This window comes from Lontra canadensis, unplaced genomic scaffold, assembly GCF_010015895.1.
Source record: "Lontra canadensis isolate GAN:19392208 unplaced genomic scaffold, GSC_riverotter_1.0 scaffold113, whole genome shotgun sequence".
NCBI classification, from domain to species: domain Eukaryota; kingdom Metazoa; phylum Chordata; class Mammalia; order Carnivora; family Mustelidae; genus Lontra; species Lontra canadensis.
Window position 1 is genome coordinate 6120888 of NW_022631107.1, and position 25664 is coordinate 6146551.

General features: G+C 41.5%; 1 protein-coding gene across 2 annotated transcripts in view; it reads left to right on the forward strand.

Moving 5' to 3' along the window:
* The window catches only part of FRMD3 (FERM domain containing 3), a 302093-nt gene that overhangs the window by 158037 nt on the left and 118392 nt on the right, over positions 1–25664 (forward strand). For both annotated transcript variants that reach the window (XM_032840452.1, XM_032840453.1), the window contains exons 3-4: positions 1798–1840; positions 23981–24059. In XM_032840452.1, the coding sequence (XP_032696343.1) occupies positions 1798–1840; positions 23981–24059 (122 nt within the window). The remainder of the gene's footprint in view (positions 1–1797; positions 1841–23980; positions 24060–25664) is intronic.

Below are 25664 nucleotides of genomic sequence, written 5' to 3' on the forward strand. Positions count from 1 at the left end.
AATGGGGGTGATGGTGGCACACCATTATGAATGCATTTAATACCACTGAACTGTACATTTAAAAAGGGTTAGGATGGTGAATTTGATGTTGTGTGTGTTACTACAACTAAAAAATGAAAAAAAAAGGAGAAAAACCAGGTTCTCAAAATGAACAGACCTAATTTCAATCAGAAGCAAAGAAACTTGCCGTGCTCGTTCATGCAATATAGCAGAGGTAAACATGTGGTTTTCTGTCCAACTCATCCTGGGGTTGACATTGCGAAAAGACCCCTATTCTTTTTTTTTTTTTTTTAAGATTTTATTTATTTATTTGACAGACAGAGATCACAGGTAGGCAGAGAGAGAGGAGGAAGCAGACTTTCTGCGGAGCAGAGAGCCCGATGCGGGGCTCTATCCCAGGACCCTGGGATCATGACCTGAGCTGAAGGCAGAGGCTTTAACCCAAAGAGCCACCCAGGCGCCCAAGACTCCTATTCTTGTTTTGGAAGACTGCAGAGATCTGACACCCTAGGCTGGAAACTCGTGATTTGACCACTCATTTTTTTTCAGCTCCTGGGGAAAGAAGGAATGTTAGTCGAGAACAATAGGTTTTAGAGCAGACTCATCTGTGGCGAGTCCCCATGACCAAGGTGAAGGGCCTGTGTTGTGGAATCCCACCGCGTACTGGTTCCACCACTTAAACTCTGGGGGACCTTAGGGTGGTTGTCTAATGTCCTGAACCTCCTGGTTTCTCCTCTGTAAATGGGGCAGTAGTGATGGCCCGGGGAAATGCTTAAGAAGGCATTTAGGAAGCGCTCAGCATAGGCCAGCTCTTTCTTAGGCTTTACGGTTATGCATTTATACCAAATGGCAGGGACGTTACAGAACTCTGAGACATAACTGGATGACACAAATGAGGTGTAAGCCTCAACAGATGGTAAGCATCCTCCTTTCCTCTCTAGTATTGAGTGTGAGAGATGCCCGGAAAGTGAGGGCTCTCCAACCTCCTGATGGATACCAGTGGTGCTCCTAGTAGCTTTCTAAATTGCAAGTGTGTAGAACAATGCTTCCTGACATGCCCTAAGTGGCTCCAGGGACATCATAGTTAGGGATAGCAAAAGCTGCCTGGCTCTCAACAAGTTGGAGTGACTGCCACACAAGGTATCGAGCAAGCTGGCTGCTGGGATCAGCATGCATCTTCTTAAAATGTCTGTCCCTAACACCATTCTGAGCTACCCAGGTCTCTGGGCTTCTTTGCTTTGGGATAGAGCCGGTTTTTCTTCTGGATAATCTCAGGCCTCCGAAGTAAGGTATTTATCACTTGCTCCCCGCCTACCATGAAGAAAGAATTGCTTCTGTTTGATGGGGCTAATGCTGGCTTGACCGAACAGGGGCTACCTGGCAGGGGAATCGGGTGCTGAAGTTGTCTTGGACTGTGACTCTTTGAGGTCATGGATGTCTAAGTCTTTAGCCATCTGCGGCTTGCCCAGAGCAATGGAGCTCCATCACCTGGGGTCCATTAGAGCCACAAGAATATCCTGTTCAAGAGTATGTTCTGCCCCTAGTTCTTCTCTCTTAGTAGGACTCAAATACTCCTCAAAGTGTTAATTAATTCTCTGTAATTTATGCCCTTGCCTTTTGTATTTTTATTATGGGATTGTTTGTGTTGATCTTCAGAAGGTGGAACCTTGAGGAAATATCTACAGGAACCAAGACTGTACTTCGGGAAAAGACTATATTAAATTTCTCTTAGGTATTAAGTATGCATCGTATGGTTCAGCCATTTGACCCATAATCTCTGCTTTTTTTTCTCCCTAGCACTGGCTTGAACCTAACAAGTCCATCTCCAAGCAAATGAAATGTAAGTGTCAATCTTTGGTTTCACTTTTGTTATGAAGTGTCCAAAGATAGGTTCTGTTTCTCTACAAATTTTCTCCTCCTGGGGAAGAAATGGCTGGAGTTGAAGATCTGTGGGTGGGAGCTTCTCTCTCCCATTGGGTGCTATGTGACTTCTCTTCTTTGCTGGCCTTCACCTTCCCTGTAGTCACTCTTCCCATCACCTTACCTTCATAGTTCATATTTGAACAGGAACATTGGACTTAGATGATTAAGTATCTGTTAAACATAACCATCAGCTTTCCGGTTCCTTTGGATTGTGGGGGTTGCTAGTAAGCATTTCAGGGTGGGAGGTGCAGTCTTGCGGGGATGAGAAAAGCAGGTGTATTTTGAAACTAAATTCTTGCCACTAACTTTACTGAAGATTGGTTTATTCTTTTCTGTTCTTCAGACTCCCTATAATAATTTCTTTCCCCTGAGTAATTGTTTTCAAGCCCTCGTGCTCTGAACTGCCTTTTTTTTTTTTTTTTTTTTTTTTAATTGATGACCTCTTGGGGAAGTTGCCTTGGGAAACTTCTTTCTAGAATATCTGGCCATCCACTTTGGCCATTGTGAGGAGGGTGTTGACTGGGTCCTGGATGGCATGGTGTTTTTTCTTGGTCATCCATGCTAGGCTGTAGTCAGCCTGCTTTTATTTATGATTTGGAGGAGGGCTTCTGAAATGTACTTCAGAAATTCATTGTCTGCCCTGAAACCCATTTATCCCTCCATGTCAACTTTCCCAGGGCTCTGAAATGTAGGCGATAAATCAGTTTCTCATTGGAAATCAGTTTAGCGCATATTATGTCACTTATCATTATTCAAGGGATTCTTTCCTTTTTCAAATATAAAGAAATTATTCTGGGCAGGGCTTTTAAGTGGGAGAAGAAAGAAACTGAACGTGGATGGCAAACTAGCAACCAATACATCTATTCCTTAACTCTCCTTTTTCTCCCTCCTGTTAGCTACCCACTCATCTTTCCTTCCCTTTGTCCCTTCCCATTTCTGTTCCTTCCCTCCCCCATCTCTGTGGAACAAACTCTCTCTAATCAGTGCAGGAAAGAGAGCCAGGTTGTTCTGGGGAAGGCTGATGCCCATGGCTGCTGGGAGCCATGGCTGTTGCAGGAAGCTGACAGGAAAGTTGTATGAGGTGAAAACAGGATCAGCAGTGTGCTTGCAACATCCCAAGAGGTCAGTCTATTGGGGTACAGCTGGAATAGATTTGGAACAAACATCCAAGAAGAAATAGGAGGACAGAGGTATCAAGAAGCTCTATATAGAATGAGATGAGGGATAATAAGAATGAATTAGTGTGCCTGAAAAAAAAAATGGCTGGGGCATCTGGGTGGCTAACTTGATTAAGTGTCTGACTCTTGATTTCTGCCCAGGTCATGATCTTAAGGTCCTGGGATGGAGCCCATGTGGGGCTTCTTACTCAGTGGGGAATCTGTTTGAAATTCTCTCCCTCTACCTTTGCCTCTCTCCGAGTGTGCATGTGCGCTCTCTCTCTCTCTGATAAATGAAAAAATTCTTTAAAAAATTACTGATGCTTAGCTTTTATCCCTTAGCTACTAAATTTTGATATTTTTGTTTATGTGTTTTAAAATGTTTAGACAATTTTCCAGTAAACGATTCTTTGACTTTGATTCTTAAATGCATGCAATATTTTCCTTAGGCTACACACATTAGACTGTGGACTCTGATAAACAAAGGGAGGATTTTAGAAGGGAGGGAGTGGAGGGATGGATGGTCCTGGTGGTGGGTATTAAGGAGGGCACATATTCCATAGAACACTGGGTGTGGTGTATAAACAATGAATCTTGGAACACTGAAAAAATAAAATAAAATTTAAAAAAATCTGAATTGTTAGCAACATGTAGTGAAGTATTTAGAATTAAATAGCATGATATCTGAAATTTCTTTTACAGGATTCTAGCATATATAAAAATGTAAGGGATGAGGATAAATCGAGAAAGTTTGGCAGCAAGTTTAATAATTACTGACTCTAGGTAATGGGAACATATGATTCATTATATTATTTTGTGTATGCTGTAATATACAGCACTAAAAATTTTAGTAAATTCTTTTACAAAAATATATAAATATAAATAAAAAATGTAAATCTCTAAAGTCAGATGTCTTTCAACACTAGTAGAAGAAACAACTTTTTAAAAAAATTTTATTTTATTTTTTCAGTGTTCCAATATTCATTGTTTATGCACCATACCCAGTGCTCCATGTAATACGTGCCCTCCTTACTACCCACCACCAGGCTCACCCATCCCCCCAATCCCCTTCCCCTCCAAAAGCCTCAGTTTGTTTCCCTGAGTCCACAGTCTTTTATGGTTCTTCTCTCCCTCTGATTTCTCCATCTCACTTCTCTCCTTTTCCCAATCTCCTCCATGTTATTCCTTATGGTCCTCAAGTGAGTGAAACCATATGATAATTGACTCTCTCTGCTTGACTTATTTCACTCAGCATAATCTCCTCCAGTCCCATGCATGTTGATATGAAAGTTGGGTATTCATCTTTTCTGATGGAGGCCTAATACTCCATTGTATATATGGACCATATCTTCTTTATACATTCGTCTGTTGAAGGGCATCTTGGTTCTTTCCACAGTTTGGTGACTGTGGCCATTGCTATTATGAACATTGGGTTACAGAAGTCCCTTCTTTTCACTACATCTGTGTCTTGGGATAAATACTCAGTAGTGCAATTGCAGGATCATAGGGTAGCTCTATTTTTAATTTCTTTTTTTTTTAAGTTTTATTTATTTATTTGATAGAGATCACAAGTAGGCAGAGAGGCAGGCAGAGAAAGAGGGGAAAGCAGGTTCCCTGCTAAGCAGAGAGCCCGATATGAGGCTCAATCCCAAGACCCTGGGATCATGACCTGAGCAGAAGGCAGAGGCTTTAACCCACTGAGCCACCCAGGCACCCCTCTATTTTTAATTTCTTAAGGAATCTTCACACTCTTGTCCAAAGTGGCTGCACCAACTTGCATTCCCACCAGTAGTGGAAGAGGGTTCCCCTGTCTGCACATCCTTTCCAACACTTGTTGTTTACTGTCTTGTTGATTTTGGCAATTCTAACTGGTGTAAGGTGGTTTTGATTTGAATCTCCCTGGTGGCTAATGATGATGAACATTTTTTCATGTGTCTCTTAGCCATTTGTATGTAGAAGAAACAACTTTTAACTTGTAAAAATTGGCTGCTTAAGAACTTTGTCTCCATGCTAAGTAAATCTGAACAACCAATTAAAATTTATAATGTTTGGTAAAAATGTTTTAAGGATTGGCATTTGATTTCTGGCCAGTGTCAGTCTAATAACAATTGAAATCTGAATCAGGAATGAAGAACTCTGTGAAATTCAATTTTGAAACCAGACCAGGTGACTCACTGATTCTAGGAACTGGTAAAGATCTTATCCATCACCCAGTCTGATGTTGTATTTTTGAGGACATTACTAAATAAGAAATCGTTTAATCTTGTCATGATCACAAACCTAGTTTTGTTGTTGATGATGGTGTCTTTTAGTATCAAGAATTTCTGTATTCTTATGTATACCCTGGGAAAATTAATTTTACCATAGATGCAAAAAAATTTTAAATGAGGACTTGTATATTATTAACCAGAGAAACTGGGTTCAACTCCTGGGACTCATCTATGAATCTATCAAAAGGATCTGGTTGCAGAACTTCAGGCAACTTTCTTCTTGGGTATGTGTATAACTTTGATCCTTTGATTATCTTTGGGTAGTCAATGAGGGCCAAATATCTTGGAGGAATGGTTTGATGTCAGACTTTCAGGTTCTTTGACCTGACCCTTTTAAGATCTCTTTGACTATAGGTGTTCTCAGGAATGGTATTTTCCAGAGTTGACTGAAGGTCAGCTGCCCTGGTTAACAAAATTTCTACAAAGACATTATTATCTTATTAGGATTTTTTTAAAAGATTTTATTTATTTATTTGACAGACAGAAATCACAAGTAGGCAGAGAGGCAGGCAGAGAGAGAGAGAAGGGGAAGCAGCCTCCCCACTGAGCAAGGAGCCCAATGCAGGGCTCGATCCCAGGTCCCTGGAATCAGGATTTGAGCCAAAGGCAGAGGCTTTAACCCACTGAGCCACTCAGGAGCCCTTCTTATTAGGATTTTTAAAGGTAGTTCCTTTTAATTTTACTTGTTATTTAAATATTTTCCCTTTTTAATAAGATATAATTGGCATGTAACATTGTGTAAGTTTAAGATATGTAACCTAATGATTTAATATATGTATGTATTGCAAAATGATTACAGTAAGGTTAGTTAACATCCATTACCTCACATAGACAATCAAACCTCATGTATTAAAACAAGCTTAAGATAATGTCCATGATTTTCCTTAATTCAGAAGAATTTAAAATGAAAACCCAAACTATTTCCTTTCTCTTCCCCCCCTAGATCTCCAACCCATTCCAAAGAAATAAGTGTTAACAGTATTTTATATATCCTTCTGGGATTTTTAAATTAACATATAATGTGTTAATGCCCACCTTCTGGGAATTCTCATGTATATATAGATTCCCCAATCACACATATGACTTTTTATAAACCGAAATGAGATCAATCTCTATATACTATTTTTCACCTTATTAATAGTTTTAGAGATTTTTTAAATATCAGTGACTGACTTCATTTTATTTATTTTTAAAGTTTTATTTTTTTTTAAAGATTTTATTTTTTTACTTACTTGAGAAAGAGAGTGAGTGAAAGAGAGCAAGTGCTGGGGAGGAGTAGAGGGAGAAGGAGAAACTCCCCACTGAGTGGGGAGCCTGACATGGGGCTAGATCCTGAAACTCCAGGATCACGACCTGAGCCAAAAGGCAGACTCCCCACTGACTAAGCCACCCAGGCACCCTGACTGACTTCATTTTAAAAATGGCTTTCTGATATTTATGTGAATATATAACAAACATCAAAATATTTTCTAGTAATTTGCAGTTATGCATTATGCTGCAATAAACATGCGTGTATGTGCTTTCTTGCATGTTTGCAAATCCATCTTTACTAGAAAATTCTTTTAGAAATTAAATTGCTGGATCAAAAAGTATTATGTTTTCTTAGTGATAAATATCCATTTAAAGACCTTATAGTAATTTACCCCAATAATGTTATGTGACTGTTTCCTCCAAATCTTGTGGAAAATAGGTAGAACCAAACTTATTTTTATGGTGACTTAAAATGTATTGAGGGAGAGAAATATTTGAGAGAATAATTAATTAGACAGTTACTTAATTGGGTATACATTCTATTTTTAAAAAGATTTTATTTAGAGAGTGCAGGTGAGTGGGGGGGAGGGGCAGAGGGAGAGGGAAAGAGCATCTCAAGCAGACTCTATGCTAAGCGTGGAGCCCAGTGTCAGGACTTGATCTCATTACCTAGCGATCATAACCTGAGCCAAAATCAAGAGTCAAAAGTTCAGTCGACTGAACCACTCAGGCACCTCTGAGTATACATTCTAAAGCTGAAAAATTTCTTAAACCAAAGTCTTATTTCTCCTCTGAACTTAAATTTTAGTTTTTAAATGAACACAGGGTAAATTTGATGTATAGTTCTATAAATGTGTGGAGGTTTGTATAACCTCCAGTTATACAAATCAGGGTAGTAAATAAGTCCATCACCCACAAACCTCCCTTGTGTTCCCTTTTGTAGTCATGTATCCCCACCCCTAGCAACCCCTGATTTGTTCTGTGAGTATAGTTTGTGTCCTTTGAGAATGTCCTATAGATGGAATGATATAGAAAGTAATCTTTTGAGACTGATTTTTTATTTTATTTTATTTATTTATTTATTTTAAAGATTTTATTCATTTATTTGACAGAGATCACAAGCAGGCAGAGGCAGGCAGAGAGAGAGGAGGAAGCAGGCTCCCTGCTGAGCAGAGAGCCCAATGCAGGACTCGATCCCAGGACCCTGAGATCATGACCTGAGCTGAAGGCAGCGGCCTAACCCACTGAGCCACCCAGGCGCCCTGAGACTGATTTTTTAAATCAGCCTTAGTAACTCTGAGGTTCAGCTGAGCTGCTATGTTTATCAATACATAATAAAGAAAATTATTAAATAATGAAAGTTGGTCTTTGAAAATATCAAGAAAGTGGTGAATCTCTAGCAAGACTGATAAAGAAAAAAGAAAACACAAATTACCAATGTCAGGAATGAAAGAGGCTATCATTACAGACCCCATAGAACAACTGTAGGTATGTAAGTTTGACAGCTTAGACGAAATGGACTCATTTCTCAAAAACCATGAATTACCAAACTCACCCAATATGAAATACATTACTTGTGTAGTTTGTGATTATCAAAGAAAATAGGTTAAACTTGCAGGTAAGAAAACCTCTACTCCATTTGCTCTCACTCTGTTACTTTAGAACCCAGTTTGCTTTAAGTAGGAATTTCTCCTGGAGCTTTCCCTGTCCATGGTGTTGCCCTCCCAGTATCTCTGAGTTCTGTCCAGGGGATACCAGAGGAAAAAACGTGGAGAACCCAACATCAGTTCAGTGGTCTTGTGGATTACTGTCCTTTCCCACTCTGCCTATTTACTTTCCAAAGTCCTTAAATTGCTGCACACATTCTGTCCAGGTTTTATAGCTGCATTCAGTGGGAGAGGTGGAATACTTCCTGAAATTAGTCAATACTTCCTGGAATTGGAAAATTCAAATCAAACTTTTTATCCTTCCTTGTCAACTAGATCACAATGCAGATAGGCTATATGATTTGGGCAGTGTTGAGGGGGGAATATCTTCCTCATTCTCCTATTTCATCATTGCATGTCTGTAGGCAAAAATGTGGACCGAGCTTTTATCTTTTCCTCTTTGGAGTGTTCAGATGGTAGGTTGTCTGCAAACAGAGGTGCTAAATGAATTACATATTTTGGATATTTGATTTTCAGAGTCTTTGTTTGCCATGTGGGAGTAGTGAGTATTCTTCCTTATAACCTATAGCTTTTAGTCTTGTTCCCATAACTGTGGAATGTAGCCTAGTGTGCCTACATGAAGTGCCATACATCAGAAGAACAAAAATTTCATGTCTTGCAGGGTCTGTGTAACCACACAAACTATATTAGCATAAGAGGTTTAAAAAAGTTACACATTATGACTCAGATATGCATAAATATGACATTATTTCCCCATGACTGAATTCAGTTTTCTGTGAGCTTCTTTCCTCTGGGGGCAAAAAGTTCAGTCTTGCCACTTCAGGGTAACTCAAGATCTGCCAGTTTAGAATTTGATCTCTTTCAGGAAATTACTCAGTGAATTCATTGTTTAAATGTGATCACTTGAAAGTGCATGCTTCTATATTGGGGTATTTTTCCCACACCAAGAGCTTCTCCTCCTTCTCCATTCCCAGAATGGCCTCAGGAGGCAGGGATTGCTTACGAACCATCATGGCAGCAAGGATGACGTCTCTCTCATGCCTGGTCTTCTGTGTCTTCCCCTGGCTGGTCTTAGATGACTTGGCTTTTGGTTGCTGACATCTTTCCCCACTCTGTCCTCTCTGGATGTCACCCCCACTTGGCCTTTCAGAGTGGACTGGCAAGTGCTGCTGAGACCTCTGCTCCTCATCCTGGTCTTGCCACCAGTTCTTCAGCCTGTGCCCCCTGGTTGTCTTTAACTTGTTGGCTCTCACTGCTTCTGTATTTACCACTGGGACAGGTAGACACTCAACCTTTTCTGTGCCCTGCTTCAGTCTTGGGAAAACTTCTGTACCTTATGTAAGGCTCCTTCTCTATTTAGACACAATGTGGGGACATTTCTTCTGTGTTCTCCAAAGTCCTAATAGAGCACTTTCCTGAACTACTCCAAGATTTCTCTGTTTAGCCAAGCTGGAGTACTGAGGGCTGCTGATACCTTCTAATAGCTGCAGATAGTGTTTTAAAAGTGGTTTTGTCCTCTCTGGGTCTTTCCAAGCTCTCTACTTGCCTTCCTTCCCCACCCCTGACCTACAGTTAATAATGGCTTTTATCCTTAGGTGCAAGATTAATATCCTAAAACAATCCTTATACACAAGAAGCAACTATTTCTGGAAGGTGATGGGAGAAAGGGCTATTACCTACAATAGCAATAACAAATAAAAACAAATTTCTCAAATATAACAAGAAATGTGCAAAAAATTTATAAATAAGACTATTAAATTTCACTATGGAGTTACTATAGAGTAGATTAAAAAAGAGAGTTCAATAAGTGGAGACTTCTTATGTTTCCATTTAATATTGTTAAAGTCAATTCTTTGCTAGTTAATATATACATTCAAATAATTTTCAAATCAAAACATCAGTGAGATTCTTTATGGCATTTAACAAAATGAGTCTAAGGCTCATTTGCAATAGAAAATGCTCCAGAATTGCCAGTAGATATGTGAAAAAGAACAATGATAGGGTAGGGTCCTCGTTTTATTAGGTAGCAAATCAAGGCATATGAGCTATAATAATGGAGTCCTCGTGATAGACACATATAGTAATTAAGATACACACAGGAATAGGAAAAGAAACAGAACACAAAGCACCCCCACCTCCAATTGACTCATTATTTGTGAGAATATGGGTTATGATAAAGATTGTATTTCGTATCAGAGATAGAAAGATTAAAGTCATGATCTTTTGTATTGCCTTTTCACTTGGAAAAAGAAAAAGCTAAAGATCTACCTCACAGCATATATGTGGTTAATTCCAGATGATTTCAAAAGCCCAATATATTTAATAATCTATAGAAGTTTTAGGTATAAATTTAGGACTATTTTTTATAATTATGGAATCAAACAAGGCTTCCTAAGGAAAATATAAACAGAAGTAACAAAGCAAAATACATATTTATGCAAAAATTGAACTCCGGTACCAGACTATTTGGTGTGCTCACTGCACAGAGTAGATTTTCAGTCAATATTTGTTGAATGAATGAGTATAAAACAGATTATAAATAAATTAAAATACAAACATCATAAATAATGGAAGAACATATGGCAAATATATAACAAGTATTAAATATGCAGAATGTATAAAGTGTGATGGTATAAACCCAAGGCTAAACAACTCAATAAAAAATGTGAAAAGACCCATAGAAGGAATAAAACTAAATGGCCAGTAAACTCATAAAACAGATGCTCAATATCATTAGTGACAAGGAAAATGTAAATTAAAACAAGGTGTTTTTATTACACTGAGAAAATGGTTAATGTTGATACTATCCAATTAATGAGGATGAGAGCAACACCGCTGGTGGCGGTGGCACGTAAATTGGTAAAGCCATTTGGGAGGGAAATTTGACCATATTGTTCTAAATTAAAAATGCCTGTGTCCGTTCACATGCTAAGGACAGGCGGTCTGTGCTGGGTGTAATAAATGAAGAATGGTAATGCAAGGATGATAATTTAACCTTTGGATTCTTTTTAGTTCTTGCATTTTTGTTGAAGTGCTTAGAAAAGTAGCTGGAAGTAATATAAAAGTTGTATTTAAATGATTTGATTACATTTCTGTTGAATTGAAATTGAAATTCTCTCTGAAGTTATCAGTCGTCGCTCATTTGGATTTATCTTAATTAGTTTTAACTTTTTTCCATGTAGGATAACCTACTTTAGATATGAGATTCTCGACTTTTAATTTTGCACTGTGCAACGATATGCTCCATGGGTTAGTTTAGAATGATTTAACAATATTTAACATCAGAATTTATGAGACTAAGTGGTGAATTCAGAGAAAGTGTCTAGGATACTTAAAGTGTACGTCAGAAGTATTAGTTTAGATGTGTTTTTTTTTTAAGATTTTATTTATTTATTTGACAGAGATCACAAGTAGGCAGAGGGGCAGGCAGAGAGAGAGGAAGGGAAGCAGGCTCCCTGCTGATCCAACCAGGCGCCCTAGGAAAAAAAAGCTTTATGTCAAAGTTGAGAAAGAGAAGGAGAGGGAAGGTAGGGAAGAGAGGAAGGGAGAAATCAAAGTGCATTATGCATTAAGAACGTGCTATGAAAATACAGAGCTAGATGAAAGAAGACCCACTTGCGGAGAGGTTCTCGGCTCAGTCCTGGCTGGTACCTGATTAGCCCAGCAGGGTAGTTAAAATCACCTTCTTGCTCTACTTATCAGACACTGCTGCTGCCAAGCACCCTGAAGGGACAGGGGTGTTTAAAGACGGCTTCGGCATGCAAATCAGGGCGGAGAGGACCGCCCGCTTCTGCATAATACATGGTGCAACTCAGCCGTGGAGCGCACTGAGTCAAGTTGCTGGCTGGCGTCTGTCGTGCTCCCTCCCTAAAGTTCCAGTGGCTCTGCCTGGAAGCCAGAGGTGGCCCGTCCTTTTTGTCTCTGGTGGTGCTCTCTGTGAAGCTTCATGTTTAGGTGGCATTCCTTCGCTTTCCAACCCCGCTTGAGGCTCATCTAAGGAGCAGTCCCCTTGCTGCTGAATAACTTCATCAATGGAGAACAGACCTTCTTCCATAGCCTTCGGAGAGCATACCAGGAGCCTCGCTTTTGCTCTGGTGTAAGGAACAGCAGGAGAAAAGCCCCGGGTCCCATACCCGTTTGCAAGGCCAATCAGGATGCTGCCTTCCACTGCTTTTGCTCTTCCAAGGACTCTTGTTGCTGAGTGATTAGTTTGCTCAGGGGTGCCCTGAGAACTACCCATGTTGGGGGCTTAAACAGCAGAAATCTGTTCTCTCCCAGTTGTGGAGACCAGAAGTCCGAACTCAAGGTGTCAGCAGGGCCGTGCTCCCCCCGAAGGCTCTAGTGGAGAATCCGTTGCTGCTTCCAGCTCTTTGGTTGCTGGCTGTCCTTGGCGTTCCTTCCTTGCCTGTAGCTGTGTCATTCTGATCCCTCTTATCTTCACGTCACCTTCTCCCTGGGTTTCTCTGTGTCTGTCTCCTTCTCTTATAAAAACACCAGTCATAGGCTTTAGGGATCACCCTAACGCAGCAGGTCTTCAAGTTAATCACATCTGCAAAAACCTTCTTTCCAAATACGGTTACATTCCGATGTTCTAGGTGGGCAGAAATTTCCAGGGAACCTTACTCCGCTCACTGCACCAAGTGGCCTCCACTCAGATCTCCCACTTTGAATATTTATGTTTATTCTTTCAGTTACCTTCATGCTTTTGCTTTATGGCTCATTCCTTTGCTTTGTGCATGTGTTCTTTTTTGGGGGGGAATTGATCATATGGTTCTGATAGTAAAGCTTTACACATTTTACTTCTCCAAGCACCCACAGTGATAGTAACCCCATCTCTGCCCTCCTAGGGTAGCTTGTACCATTAGCCTCATTCATATACTTGTCTCATCCTATCTCCAGTGTTTAGTTTGGAGAATTTCTTCCCCTGGTCCATGGCTTAGGACAGGGCTATGCATGTAATCAGTTCCCAATCAATGCTTGTGGACTAGAATCAAAATGCTCCTTTTAGGGAGTAGGTAACAGAAGTTTAACTGCCATGTTCTTTAAAAACAAATCAAACACATACCTGACCAAAGCCATTGCTTAGATCAAGTAACGGTAGGTCCCCAACTGTTGTGGTTTTAGTTTTGGCTGGTTTCATTCTTCCGAGTTTGCTTCATTCTATTGTTTCTTTCCAGCTTTGGAAGCCAGCTTCTGTTATTCTAGCAATAGCTTTCTGTAGGTTTGGCAAGACATCTCTTTTTCTTCTAGGTACAACTGTTTCATCGAACATTTCTGTGTTTCGAACTTGTATCAGAACGTCCATGAAGTTCAGGCCTCTAAATGGTTTCCCTATTGCATTCTTTTGTGTGTGTGTGTGTGTGTGTGTTTTCCCAATATGGAAAAAAAAATGATGGTAACAACGGGTAATGACAAAAAACCCCTGAACTTCATGGGATGCAATTCTAAACGGCATGCACATTTGATAAACCACCGATTTATCATTTTTACCCTTTTCTTTATGTTCTGGTTGGTGGCTATGTTATGGTGGAGACTAGAAGTCCAAACTCAAGGTGTCAGCAGGGCTGTGCGCCCCACCAAAGGCTCTAGGGGAGAATCCGTTGCTGCTTCCAGCTCTTTGGTTGCTGGCTGTCCTTGGCGTTCCTTCCTTGCCCGTAGCTGTGTCATTCTGATCCCTCTTCATCTTCACGTCACCTTCTCCCTGGGTTTCTCTGTGTCTGTCTCTTTCTCTTATAAAGACACCCATCACAGGCTCTAGGGCTTACCCTAACGCAGTAGGACTTCAAGTTAATCACATCTGCAAAAACCTTCTTTCCAAATATGGTTACATTCCGATGTTCTAGGTGGGCAAAATGTTATCATTTTGATTGGGTACAGTGGTGGGTTCTTGGACTTCAGGGAGGACCCAGCACTCTTCCTTGTTGGAAGGAATGTGACGGGAATATTGGAGAAAGCAGAAGGAAAAGAGCATCTCCTGTATTTCATGGGGGTGTGTCCTTCCAGGGGCTCCCTTCAGGAGCACTCATATTGTTTCAGGATGGACCATATGATTCAAAACTATAGGTCGTGTTGGTGGTCTAAATGTCTGACTGATAACCCTGATGGGCCAAGAGATTCCATACTTGGTGTATGAGCACTGGAAGTGATTCAAACCTGGGTCAAGTGGGTAGTGTTATTCATGTTTCCGTTTGGTTGGAAACGCTTTATATTGCCTCATTTTTGGATGTAGTTTTATAGTATAAAGTCTTGGATGAAGTTACATAAGCAGTTGATTTTGGCTGTGATAATTACCATTTTTACTAGTTGAGTCACCCCTACCAACATGACTCCTGAGGGTGTAGTTAGTTATACGAAGTCTACAGTAAGCAGGCACCTGGATCTCCTGCCCTTGGTGTCATGTACTTTTCCTAACTTCGTTTTCTTTCTCTTTTTTTTTGCTAAGATTCTCAAGTCGTTCTACTGTACACTCAGGAAGCAAAGTGGGAAACCAAGAAAACTCATTATGACTTGCTTTATTGAGATATTTGCTTTATTGTGGTGGTCCAGAACTGAACCCACAGTATCTCTGAGGTCTGCTTGTGCAGCGCTAGGTCAAGTCGAAGGGCTCTCTCTTATCCATGGAAGTTTCTTCTTTGCCCTCCAGAATAGGAACAACTTCAGTGGGTTGAGTACTTAGGTCTCAAGCAGTCGGCTGGGTGTTTTATGTCATTAACTCATTTCATCCTCATCATGGGCTCTTTATCAGGGGTCAGTGAATGATGGCCCCTGGACCAAAAGCAGCCTGCCTTCTGTTTTTGTATGGCCTGTAGGCTAGAAGTAGGTGTCCTAGTCTTAAAAGGATAGGAGGAAGAAAGAAAGCTAAAGACAAGACTTTGTGAGGTGTGCACTGAAATGAGATTTCAGTGTCTTTTTTTAAAAAAAGATTTCATTTATTTGACAGACGAAGATCACAAGTAGGCAGAGAGGCAGGCAGAGAGAGAGGAGGAAGCAGGCTCCCTGCCAAGCAGAGAGCCCAACGCGGGGCTTGATCCCAAGATCCTGGGATCACGACCTGAGCCGAAGGCAGAGACTTTAACCCACTGAGCCACTCGGGTGCCCTGAGATTCCAGTGTCCTGTTGGAACACAGCCATGCCCACTGGTCTCTGTCTTGTCTGTGTTTGCTTTTATACTATACCAGCTAAGTCTAGTAGTTGAGATGGAGATCTTGAGGCCTGCAAAGTCAAAAGCATTTACTGTCTGCTCTAGGCGATGGGTTCCATTATCATCCCCATTTTACAGAGGAGAAAATGGAAGCTTGGAGTCTTCAGTTTGGCCATAGCAATTTGTTCAGATGCTGAACTTGAGGTTAGAAATGTTGGACCTCGAAGTCCTTATTAAAGCTTCTCCTGAACAGCACAGGTAGCCAGAGGATTGTGAGAACAAGTGTTCATGAGACAGCAACTGGGCGATCCAGGATTCCCTATGAAGATCTCAGTGCGTGTGTGTTTGTGTGGGCGAGCCTGGTATATGCTTCCAACCCCAGAGAACTGTAACAGGCGGAAGATGAATTAAATACAATGGATAAAAAAAACAAAACAACAACAACAAAAAAAAACCAACCTCTTTGCTTTGGAAGTAGAGGCAACACAGTGCCAGTAACATCTTGGAGGCTGCTGGTTGTCCTTTTAGTAGAAGAGTGACGGCAGGATTATCACTCTTGTTGATGATGATAGTAACAGTTGTTGTTGAATGATCATGATCATTTCCAACCAAAAGAGAGCAGTCCTTAAGAGAGCAGTTCTCCGGCTGGCTCGTTAAACCTATTCGGAGAGTTATAGTTCGTTGAACGAGTGAGTAATGCGCTGCCCTTTTGGTACTCAAGTGTCATTCTGCGCATGTGCGGAGAGTTTGTGCTCCCGAGCGGTTTAGCCTCGGAAGAAGCAGCACGGATGAAAAACCTGAATGTCACTGCATATGCCGCATGCACAACGAAGTGGGGTGTGCCCCTCGGGTCTCACCGTGAAGCCCCCACCCTCTCCCCGAAAGACATGGGAGGGACACTGTTCATTTGGTTAGGAATAAAACAAGGTATCAGTCATGCTTAAGAGGCCAGGACCCCTGATGGACTGCTTGGGCCCCTTTGGAAAACAAGGCTCAGATTTGCAGGGCGCTAGAGGTCCTGCCGCCACCAACAGACGCTTTGCCGTGTGTCTCCAGAGTCTTAAAATCTGACAATGGATCGTTTTCCCCCCAGTGGACTCCTAGAGGAGGGAGGCACAGGACAGCCGTAGCCCAGGTATAAACGTTGCCCTAACGTCTGTTTGAGGCACCAGCTCTAAGCTTCAACCGCAGTTTAAAGGCATTTAGGGAGGGGCGGCGTCAAGTTGGTTAAACCTCTGTCTTGGTTAAGGCTCAGGCCATGATCTCTGGTTAGGGGATCAAGCCCCGTGGCCCCGAGTTGGGCTCTGCGCTCACAGCTTCAGATAGTCCCTCTGCCCCTCCAACCCTGTTCACGTGCATGCACTCTCTCTCTGCCAAATAAACAGAATCTTTTTTTTTTTTTTTAAAGATTTTGTTTATTTATTTACAGAGCACAGGTTGGGGGAGCAACAGAGGGAGAGGGAGAAGCTTCCCAATGATCAGGAAGCCTGATACGGGGACTGATCCTAGGATCATGATCATGACCTGAGCCAAAGGCAGATGGTAAATCAACTGAGCCACCCAGGTGCCCTAAAATCTTAAAAAAATAAAAATAAAATATAAAGCGTTGGGGAGATTTTTTGTAGCTGTCAGCCCGAGTGTATATGATAAAGATCTATGTGTTTACGTGTATATCCCTGAAGTTATGTTTTTTGCTTTCCTATAGCTCTATACAATGATTAGAGGGAGACTACCTTTTCTGAAAGGCTGCTAAGTGATGTTTCTCTCTCAAACCCTCCCCCACCTGCAAAAAAGCCCCACTCTTATTTGTTTTTGTTTTTTATTTTCCGAAGATGTGAGGATGGTCATTGGCTAAAAATAGAAAGTTGTGTTCTTTGTTTTCACCCAGGACCCTGCTCAGCAGATCATTGTATGTCCCCAACCCCATTTCTGGGCAAGATCTCAAAGTGGAGTTGAGAAAATCTGTCTCTGCTTTGTAAATGGTGGTTCCTCCCCCTGTGTTCTCAGTGTTAACCAGCTACGGAAATGATGATACCCCAGGATCTGCTGATGCAAAAAGGGGGCCACTGAGCTGCCCTGTGGAGAGGCTTGGCCTCCCCAGCCCTCGTGTGGCAGGTAATGGACTTCTGCAAGAGAGGTGCCCTGCTGTTCTCAGCATAGTTACATGCTCTAGGCCTTTTTAAAGTGGACTTTTGCTCTTTCTGCTCTCTCCTGCTCCTCAGTGGTATTCTTGTTCTTAGCACTTACGTGGCTGAGTAAATGCTTCTCAGCTGAGTTTAATTCAGTCTCCTCCATCCCCTTCTCTTATTCCAGCATGAGTAGGATAAACATCCCAGTGAAACGAAAGTTCAGACTCAGGCCATGTGCACCTGCCAAGAGCCTGTCCAAATACCGGTGGAAGGTAGATGCGGGCCCCTGGTGCTGACCTTTCTTCCAGAGCAGGAAACAGAATTTAGGTGGCCTGTGCAAGGTCACTGTTGGAAGTCCCCTTCCAAATCTGGGGACTCATCCCCTGGGGGTTTGGGGTTGCCACCCCCCCACCATGTGTCCCTGTCATTGATGTTGAAGCCTTAACACCACGGTAGAAATGGGCTACAGTGTCTTCCACCATGGGGTGGCCATGCTGCCCAGTCTAGTAAAGACACACAGTGACTATTCCCGATGACACTGTGGTGTAGGGTCCCAGTGCAGGGCGTGGGTCCCACGCCTGGTGCATCCTTTTCCACAGGTATCTCCTCCATCATGTTTCCAGCCACTGAGTGTGCACCAAATGATTGGCACAGACGAGACCAGAGTAAACCCCTTAAGGAGCTGAAGAACAAGAGGACTTGACATTGGAGTGGCAGTCCTTGTCTCTTGGAGAAGTGGATGGGCTCATCTCCACAAGGGGATTTCCCACCTGTCCCAGCCAGGCTGACCCTGGGAAGGCTCCTTTTGTATCTAAATCCAAGTTCGCTTGCCCAGTGCACACTAAAGCCCATCACGAGGATATCAAATATGCAGCAAGGAGGGGGCTGATTCAAGAGGCAGCCAAGCAAGGAGACAAGAGGGCAAACTGCAACTTGCCTCCCCAAAGGCAGAGACTCTGGGATCCTTAAAGGCAAAGAAAAAAGGATGTGGGGGTCGAGGAGAGGAGCTATAGGACTTCAGAATGAGATAATATGTGGGGGAGGGTTGTACTTGTTTTCTGCACCTGTGTGGCCCTTCTGCCCACGTTGTCAGTGGCATCCTTAGTATGAGTTGAGAGTTGAGTTTTAGGCTGTTCTGTGTCTCAAAAGTTCATCCATTGGACTCCTGCATGTGCTCAGAGAGATGGCCTGTGGTCCTGAGCCGTTCTGGCCAGTCTCTTAGTGAAACCTTGAGTCTCTGCAAGACAACTAAATCAACGTTTTGTTATTATGGAATAATCTAGGAATGTCATCTGTGGAAACATGGCTGCAGACTGTGTTCCAAGAATAAGGAGATTTGGGTAAAAAGTTACAATAGCACTTAAGAGTCCCATTAACCCTTTGGTTACCTGTTTTGCTTTTTCAGTGGTTATGCAGTTGGTATGGGCATAGGCCAGTGCTCCAAAGCTGGACTTTTGACCCCATACCAGTGCCAACACATTTGGGGGTGACTTTTTCCCTATCTTCTTGTTTAATGACTTAAAATTTTAAGTTATATTTTTCCCTCATTTGGTTTTCTAGAAGGTAGTAAAGTGAACTATACTTCACTGTCGTGAATTTGGTTATAGTGGGGAGGAGAAAAAAAAAAGAGGTGGGGTGTTTTTTTTTCACCCCTTAAGTCCTTTCTGCTTTATTCTTGACTGTAGTATTTATGACCTTCTAATGTCCTGTATATTTCATTTATTAACTTTGATTTTATGCCTATTTATTCCACTAGAATATGTCTTCCATGAAGACATAATTTTTATCTTTTATAGCTACTTTTATTAGTACATCTAAACTTACAGCTAATATCTCCTAGGTACTCAATAAGTATTTGTTGAATTAATTAGTAGTCCCTCTAGAAATAGCAATTCTAACAGATTCCAGTGTCCCTGAGTTTGTTCCAGATGTTGAAGGGCAGAAATTGAAGATATAGGACCAGGGGTTTTCAAAATTGGAATCCTAGGAGTTGCTGTAATCACTCAGACTATGGACCTTCTAGGCCAGTGTTTAGATGGGATGAATGGGATGGCGGGACATGGCCTTCCTCTTTGACATCTGCCTCAAGGCTTGGGGTTAATCATTCATGTAGCTAGACGGAGTCCATCTTTTATCAATAATTAGCTCTGGGGATAAAATGTTGAATGAGATCTATGCTCCATATCCTCATACATCTTGTCATTCGTAACTAGATCAACATTTTTGAGGGGAAATTATTTATTTTTTCAGACTGTTCCAACCCTGTCGAGAAGCATTCCTTAGCTTTACTATTTGCTTTGTAATATAATTTTGCATCCAGAATCTTAAGAGTGTTTCTCAAGAAGGAGACTACTGCCACATTGGCCTCTTCAGACTTGGGCAATGAGGTCAAGCTTCTTGTCAGCATGAGCCCCTGGTGCTGCATGTGGTTCCCTATGTCAAAATCATATGCTCCTTTTAATGCTTCTTGTATTGGTGACATGGGGTCAATATGAGAGAAAGACACAGTAGGAGCATATATGACGGTAAAAGAAAATGGATAGAAGATTTCAGACTTGAAGTGCCTCTTTCTAAGTTCTCTTTCTGCTGCCTCCTCTCCTCTCTTCTCTGATAATGGGTCTAGTGATGAGTCTACCCCTAATACTGTGTATTAATTTCTCCCATGATCACATCCTAGAAAAACGGAAAGAGATGTCAGATGTGACTTTCTATGTAACTTAGCAACTGCATATATGAAAAGGGTTAAGAGCGTTGGTTTATTATAAACTCAGAGTGAATCACACTGAGATTAAGTTCTTGAGGGAGAGCAACAATTATGTCCAAACTGAGGCTGGCGATGATTCCCTCACCTGAGTGGATGTGGCAACCCCTGGGGCCTTGGGCTTGAGGAGACAGAGACCAGAATATACCCAGAATGAGAGCACTCAAAACTGTTTCATGTGAGGAGCAGTTGACGGGATGGAGGACGTTTATTATTATAGAGAAGAATCAGAAGGACTGTAAGTGCTGTTTAAGAGCTTCCTTCAAGTGATGGAAGGGCTTTGCATATGGGAGAAGCATGAGACCATTCTGGAAACTCTGGGCTTAGATGTGTGGTTAGAAGGTGGGTAAGGCATTTTCCAAGATGGCTGCCCCGAGGAGCTGTCTGTCTCAGCGCCTGATTCTTTAGGCAGAATGGGAGTCCTGACTTGTAGCCAAGGAGCTCAGATACCTCTCGTAGCCAACCTAGGGCACAGTAAGCAGATATGCTGACCAAGAGGACAAGCAGATGACACCTGTAGTTTGGGACCATCTTCTGTGATCCTTCTTTCCCCAGGTTGCCTTCAGTGGGTTTTTATATTTTAGCTCCCTTTGGTTTTTATCTTGTTTTACTACTTAACAGTTTAATCAATCATGTAGTTCCCATCAGTGCACAAAATGGTCTTTACCTGTCGTGTCAGTTTGGGGAGTGATGATTACATCTGGAAAAGCATACTTTACCAAAAACAGAAAGTCGCCTTTCCAGTGCTCTTTTCAAAGAGTTTCTGAATTTCAGTGTAAAAGAGAAGACCGCATTTAATTACTGCATCCTCGCATATGGGATGTATGACAGGCTCTACCAGGTCATGGACAAGAACTGCAATATGCAGAATAATAAGGCCAGGCCCTTCTCATGCCATCAAACAGCAGGGCACAAGGTAAATATGAAATGCAAAAGCATCATCATTGTTGCAGGCGATCTTGTTGCTTCAAACATTTTCTTCAGTTGCTTCTTGGGTTCTGTACTGGCTAGTGCAGCAAGTACTGGCTAGCGCAGCAAGATTTCCAAGTGTATACAACGGTGCAAAAAACTTCATGCCACCAGGAAGCCGCAGCAGTCCGGTCCCAAGGATAAGGAAGGAAATGCCACACACGAAGTAGACAATGAACCACTTCAGCCTGGTGTTGAAACAGAGGGAGGTGGCAACTAGGACCTGTGCAGTCAGCCCTGCTTCTCTCCTTGTCCTGGCCGCTCAGGATCCCTCCTCCCTCTCCTGCTGAGCTTCTCCATGGCCCTGCTCCCTGTGCAATGGCGGCCCCGCTCACGGGACCCCCACACCCTCCATTATTTTTCAGCTCCCTTTACAACATTTGCCCATACCCATTGACCCCAAAATTCAAATATTGGAAGTTTGTATTATAGAAATAAAAAATACAAATATTTAATGACATGTGCACAAGGCCATTATAAATCAAATTGTATTGCAGAAATGTGGAAACAATCTGAATGATAATTAGAAGAAGTACAGAATACATTCTGCTGTATCCATAATATAAATTACAATGCAGTTAGTAGCGACAATGAGTTAGATCTATGACTATTGTCCCTGAGGGATGAGCAGAATAGAGAGTTAAGTGAGAAAAGCAAGAGAAACGTATGTAGTGTGATCTCATTTTGTGAGAATCAATTGTAAAAAAAAAAAATCCCTCACATATGTAATCATATTGGCAAGGATTTGTGTGAGTTTGGCAAAAAGGGTCGAAGAATATTGATGAAGTTGTTGATGGTAGTAGGGGAGTTTGGGGTAAGCTTGGTGGGGACCCAAGGGACGGAGGGACAGGAATAGAGACAAAGTAAAAAAAAGTAAAAGAGGGTGGTTTTTCCATTCATCTGTCTGCCTACCCATCTGTGTCTCCGTCTATCTACCTGTCATATGTCCATCCATCTATCCATCTGTCTGTCCATCACTCTTAACATTTGTCTACTATTATTGATCAATCATCGTCATTGATTGTGCTTAAACATGTACTAATTTTAAAGACCAGTAGAAGAAGAAAAAATTTTCTTTTTTATGTTTTTTCCATTTTTTGCTCTATTCTTCTCTTATAAAAACAGTCTTAAACTTTCTACTAAGAACAATCCAGAGATTTTGTAATAAAAAACATTAGGTTTAATCCTTTAAACGTGATGACCTAAACAAATTACAAGAAATTTAGAAAATGTATAAAGAGTAAATATTTTGAGTCAAAACTGAAATTCTAGATATCATGAAAGATGAATGACTTGAGAATCACTGCTATTTTTTTCTTTGGGGTTGTTTTTTTTTTTTTTTTCCTGTATAGATGGTGTTTATTTTCTTCTAGTGCTCCAGAAAAATGTTTCCTTAAATCTAGGGAACACAGGGGTGGGTTAGGAGCATCCAACTCAGTTAAAAAATTTGCTAGTTCCTGGTGGAGAAGTAGGGCATTGAATGGAAAGAGTTCTGACATCTGCGTGTGTGGGCGTATGTGTATAATCAGTTTTTCTCTGCTGAGATGGCCAGAAAGATGCTTGTGTTTTCCTGTGATTTGGATGCTTTCTTTCAAATTATTTTTGAGAACTGTTTTCCATATTAAATTATACTCATTATGCATTCATATTTAATGCTGATAGTTCTTTCCACATAAAGATTTTGTCTACATACAGAATAGCCCCAGGCATTATAGAGATGGCTGGGGATTTAACCCCTCCTTGCTATGAAAGAGGATTTGGGCAAGTATAGGGTACTGTTTCATTTAAGCATTTAGACATAGACTTGGAGTTGATATCAAGTAGCTGTACTGAAACAAAGGCAAAACATGAGCGAGAGTCTAAGAGCCATAGAAATAATAATACTAACTATCGTATTTCTTTCACCTTAAGGTGTTCATTTTATATGCTATTCAAATTTGAATGCATCTTACTACACTTGTGTGCATTTATTAGATCAACATTGTAAGTCAACACTTTCTATAATTAAGGGTATCAGAAGTCCTATAGAATCCACTTAGGTGGTCCTTCAGTACCAGATATTTAATGCACTTAGAACATTCTAGAATCATGAACCTCAATCAGGACTTCATTCTGCATAGTGCCATCTTGATTCATACAAATCAGGAAGTTATAGAAGTGTTTGTTTTCATAGTGACTGCCTTACAGATAATACTCAAACAATACTAAAAATATATACAAAGTAGGATCTGTGCATGGCTGACTCCATTTTTAAAACTGCGATTTCAGTTCAAAAGCACCATTGTTTTGGGAAAACTAGTCAGGTGCAGTGGCATTTTTCCACCTCACAGTCTGAAAAATATCTCACTAGGGCCCAGACCACAGCGAGCAATTTATCTGTCACAAACAGGTGGGAAGAACCGGGAGGAAAAAACGCTGTTTGAAGCTATGACCTGGCAAGAATGTGACGTGGAAAGTTGTGCTAACTGACTAGGTTGCCCATGTCCCGCATTGGCTTTGGGCGTCCTGTCAAGCATTTTCTTTAGTTGTCACTGTGGCTTTGTTTCCTTGGGCATAATAAGATCTGCTTCCTCCAGAAAAATCCCTTTCTCCCCTGTCCCCAGCCCCCCAAGGCTAGGCTGTAACTTCACAGCTGACTTTCCTGTGTGTTGGAGTCCCTGGTCTTTTGCTGCTTTTCTCATGCCTTTTTTTTTTTTTTTTATGATGTTTCAGCTCATCCACCATACACCATGTGCTTTAGAGTGAAATTCTACCCACACGAACCCTTGAAGATTAAAGAAGAGCTCACAAGGTATTTTCCATTTGTTTGTACGTTTAACCCGCACCTTTAACCAGCCAGAGTCCTCCCAGGCTAGACGCGCCTCCCATCTAGAGCAGCACATCTCCACGAAGCCGACACCCAGTTTGGCATTCTGGTTTGGAATATTTCTCTTGCGCTTAATTGTCTTGGGATTTTTCAAACAGTTGTCATTGGGAGTGTAATTAACTGCACACAAAAAAAGCGGTGGTTATAAGGAGGAGGTATTCTCTGAAAACATCTGACAGTGGAGTGCTAAAAATAGACAGAAGACGACTGTCTTTACGATCCGGGTGAATTCATAGCTAGTGCAGCCCCTAGGGACAATCTTTTGGATCTGAGCTGTTCTGGAAGGGAAACAATCACTGAAGAGGATGAGCTGTTTGTCACCCCGCATTCCTCTTGCAGAGTGGCCAGCCGTGGGGCTGTTTTCTCTGCACTTGTAAACTCTTCTTAGGCTGACTGGGAATTTTCCAATTCTCCACTCTCCTCCCTTCTGGCCTTCCTGGGCTGGGGCCATATTCAGTCCTTGTCCTGGGGTTTTGCTTTTGAGGACAGTCCCAGCCTGTGCAGCTGAGAAGGGTCCCAGGAAGTCGATAGTGCTTAGTTCTTGACGAGATTCTGATTAGGTGACAAAAGTCACTGTGCACGATCAGCTCTCAAAATAATCATTGTAGGTCCGAATGCATCAGAGATGCAAGGGGATGCATTTTGGCTTATTGGCTATTTTGCTTTCTCCTTATTCATGAGTCCCCAGTAAAGCTTGACCCCTGTGGCACCGAGGTGACCTTGTGAGGGAGCAGATGGTGCCCTTCTCTATTGTTAGTTTGTACACAGCCATTAGTGAGCTTTGTGCTTGGGGATGGGGGCAGGTGGACATGAGGCACACAAAAATAATGGACATTATAAATGGTGGTGGGCATTTTGCAACTTGACCTGCGTTTTAAAGATATTAAGGTAGAATTCACAGAACCTAATTTCACCACTTCCAAGTGTACAACTCAGTGTCATTAAGAACATTCACATTGTTGGGTGACTATCACCAGTATCTCATTCCGAAACATTTTCTCGTCACCGAAGAGGACCCCCACACTCATCCGTCGACAGTTGCTACTCACTCTCCTTCCCCCCAGCCCCTGGAAGCCGCTCATCCACTCATTTATTTTGCTGATTCTGGAGATTTCGTGTCAGTGGGATCATGTGATATGTGGCAGGGGCTGCATGAAATACCAAAATAAATAAATAAATAAATAAATAAATAAATAAAAGTTTGTCTTGCCCTCTGGGTGCCGATAATGTAATTAGAAAGATTAAATCAAATACTAGTTCTGGGCATTATTTAGTCAGATGTCAAAATGGCTCACTTTTATCATATGTTCTCTTTATAATGTTGTCTGGAGGATAAAAATTGGATATGTGTCAGGATACAAGTTAAGGATGGCTCTTTTGTTGTTGAGAAAAGTCCCATTTAGAAGTAGAAGAATACGAAGTGTTAGTTAATAACTCCGGTCCAATTCTTCTCAATTGAGTTTGCTAGCATTTCCCTGCATTTGACTGACTAGCTGAGGTATGAAGAGTGGAAGGTTGTGAACATTTTTG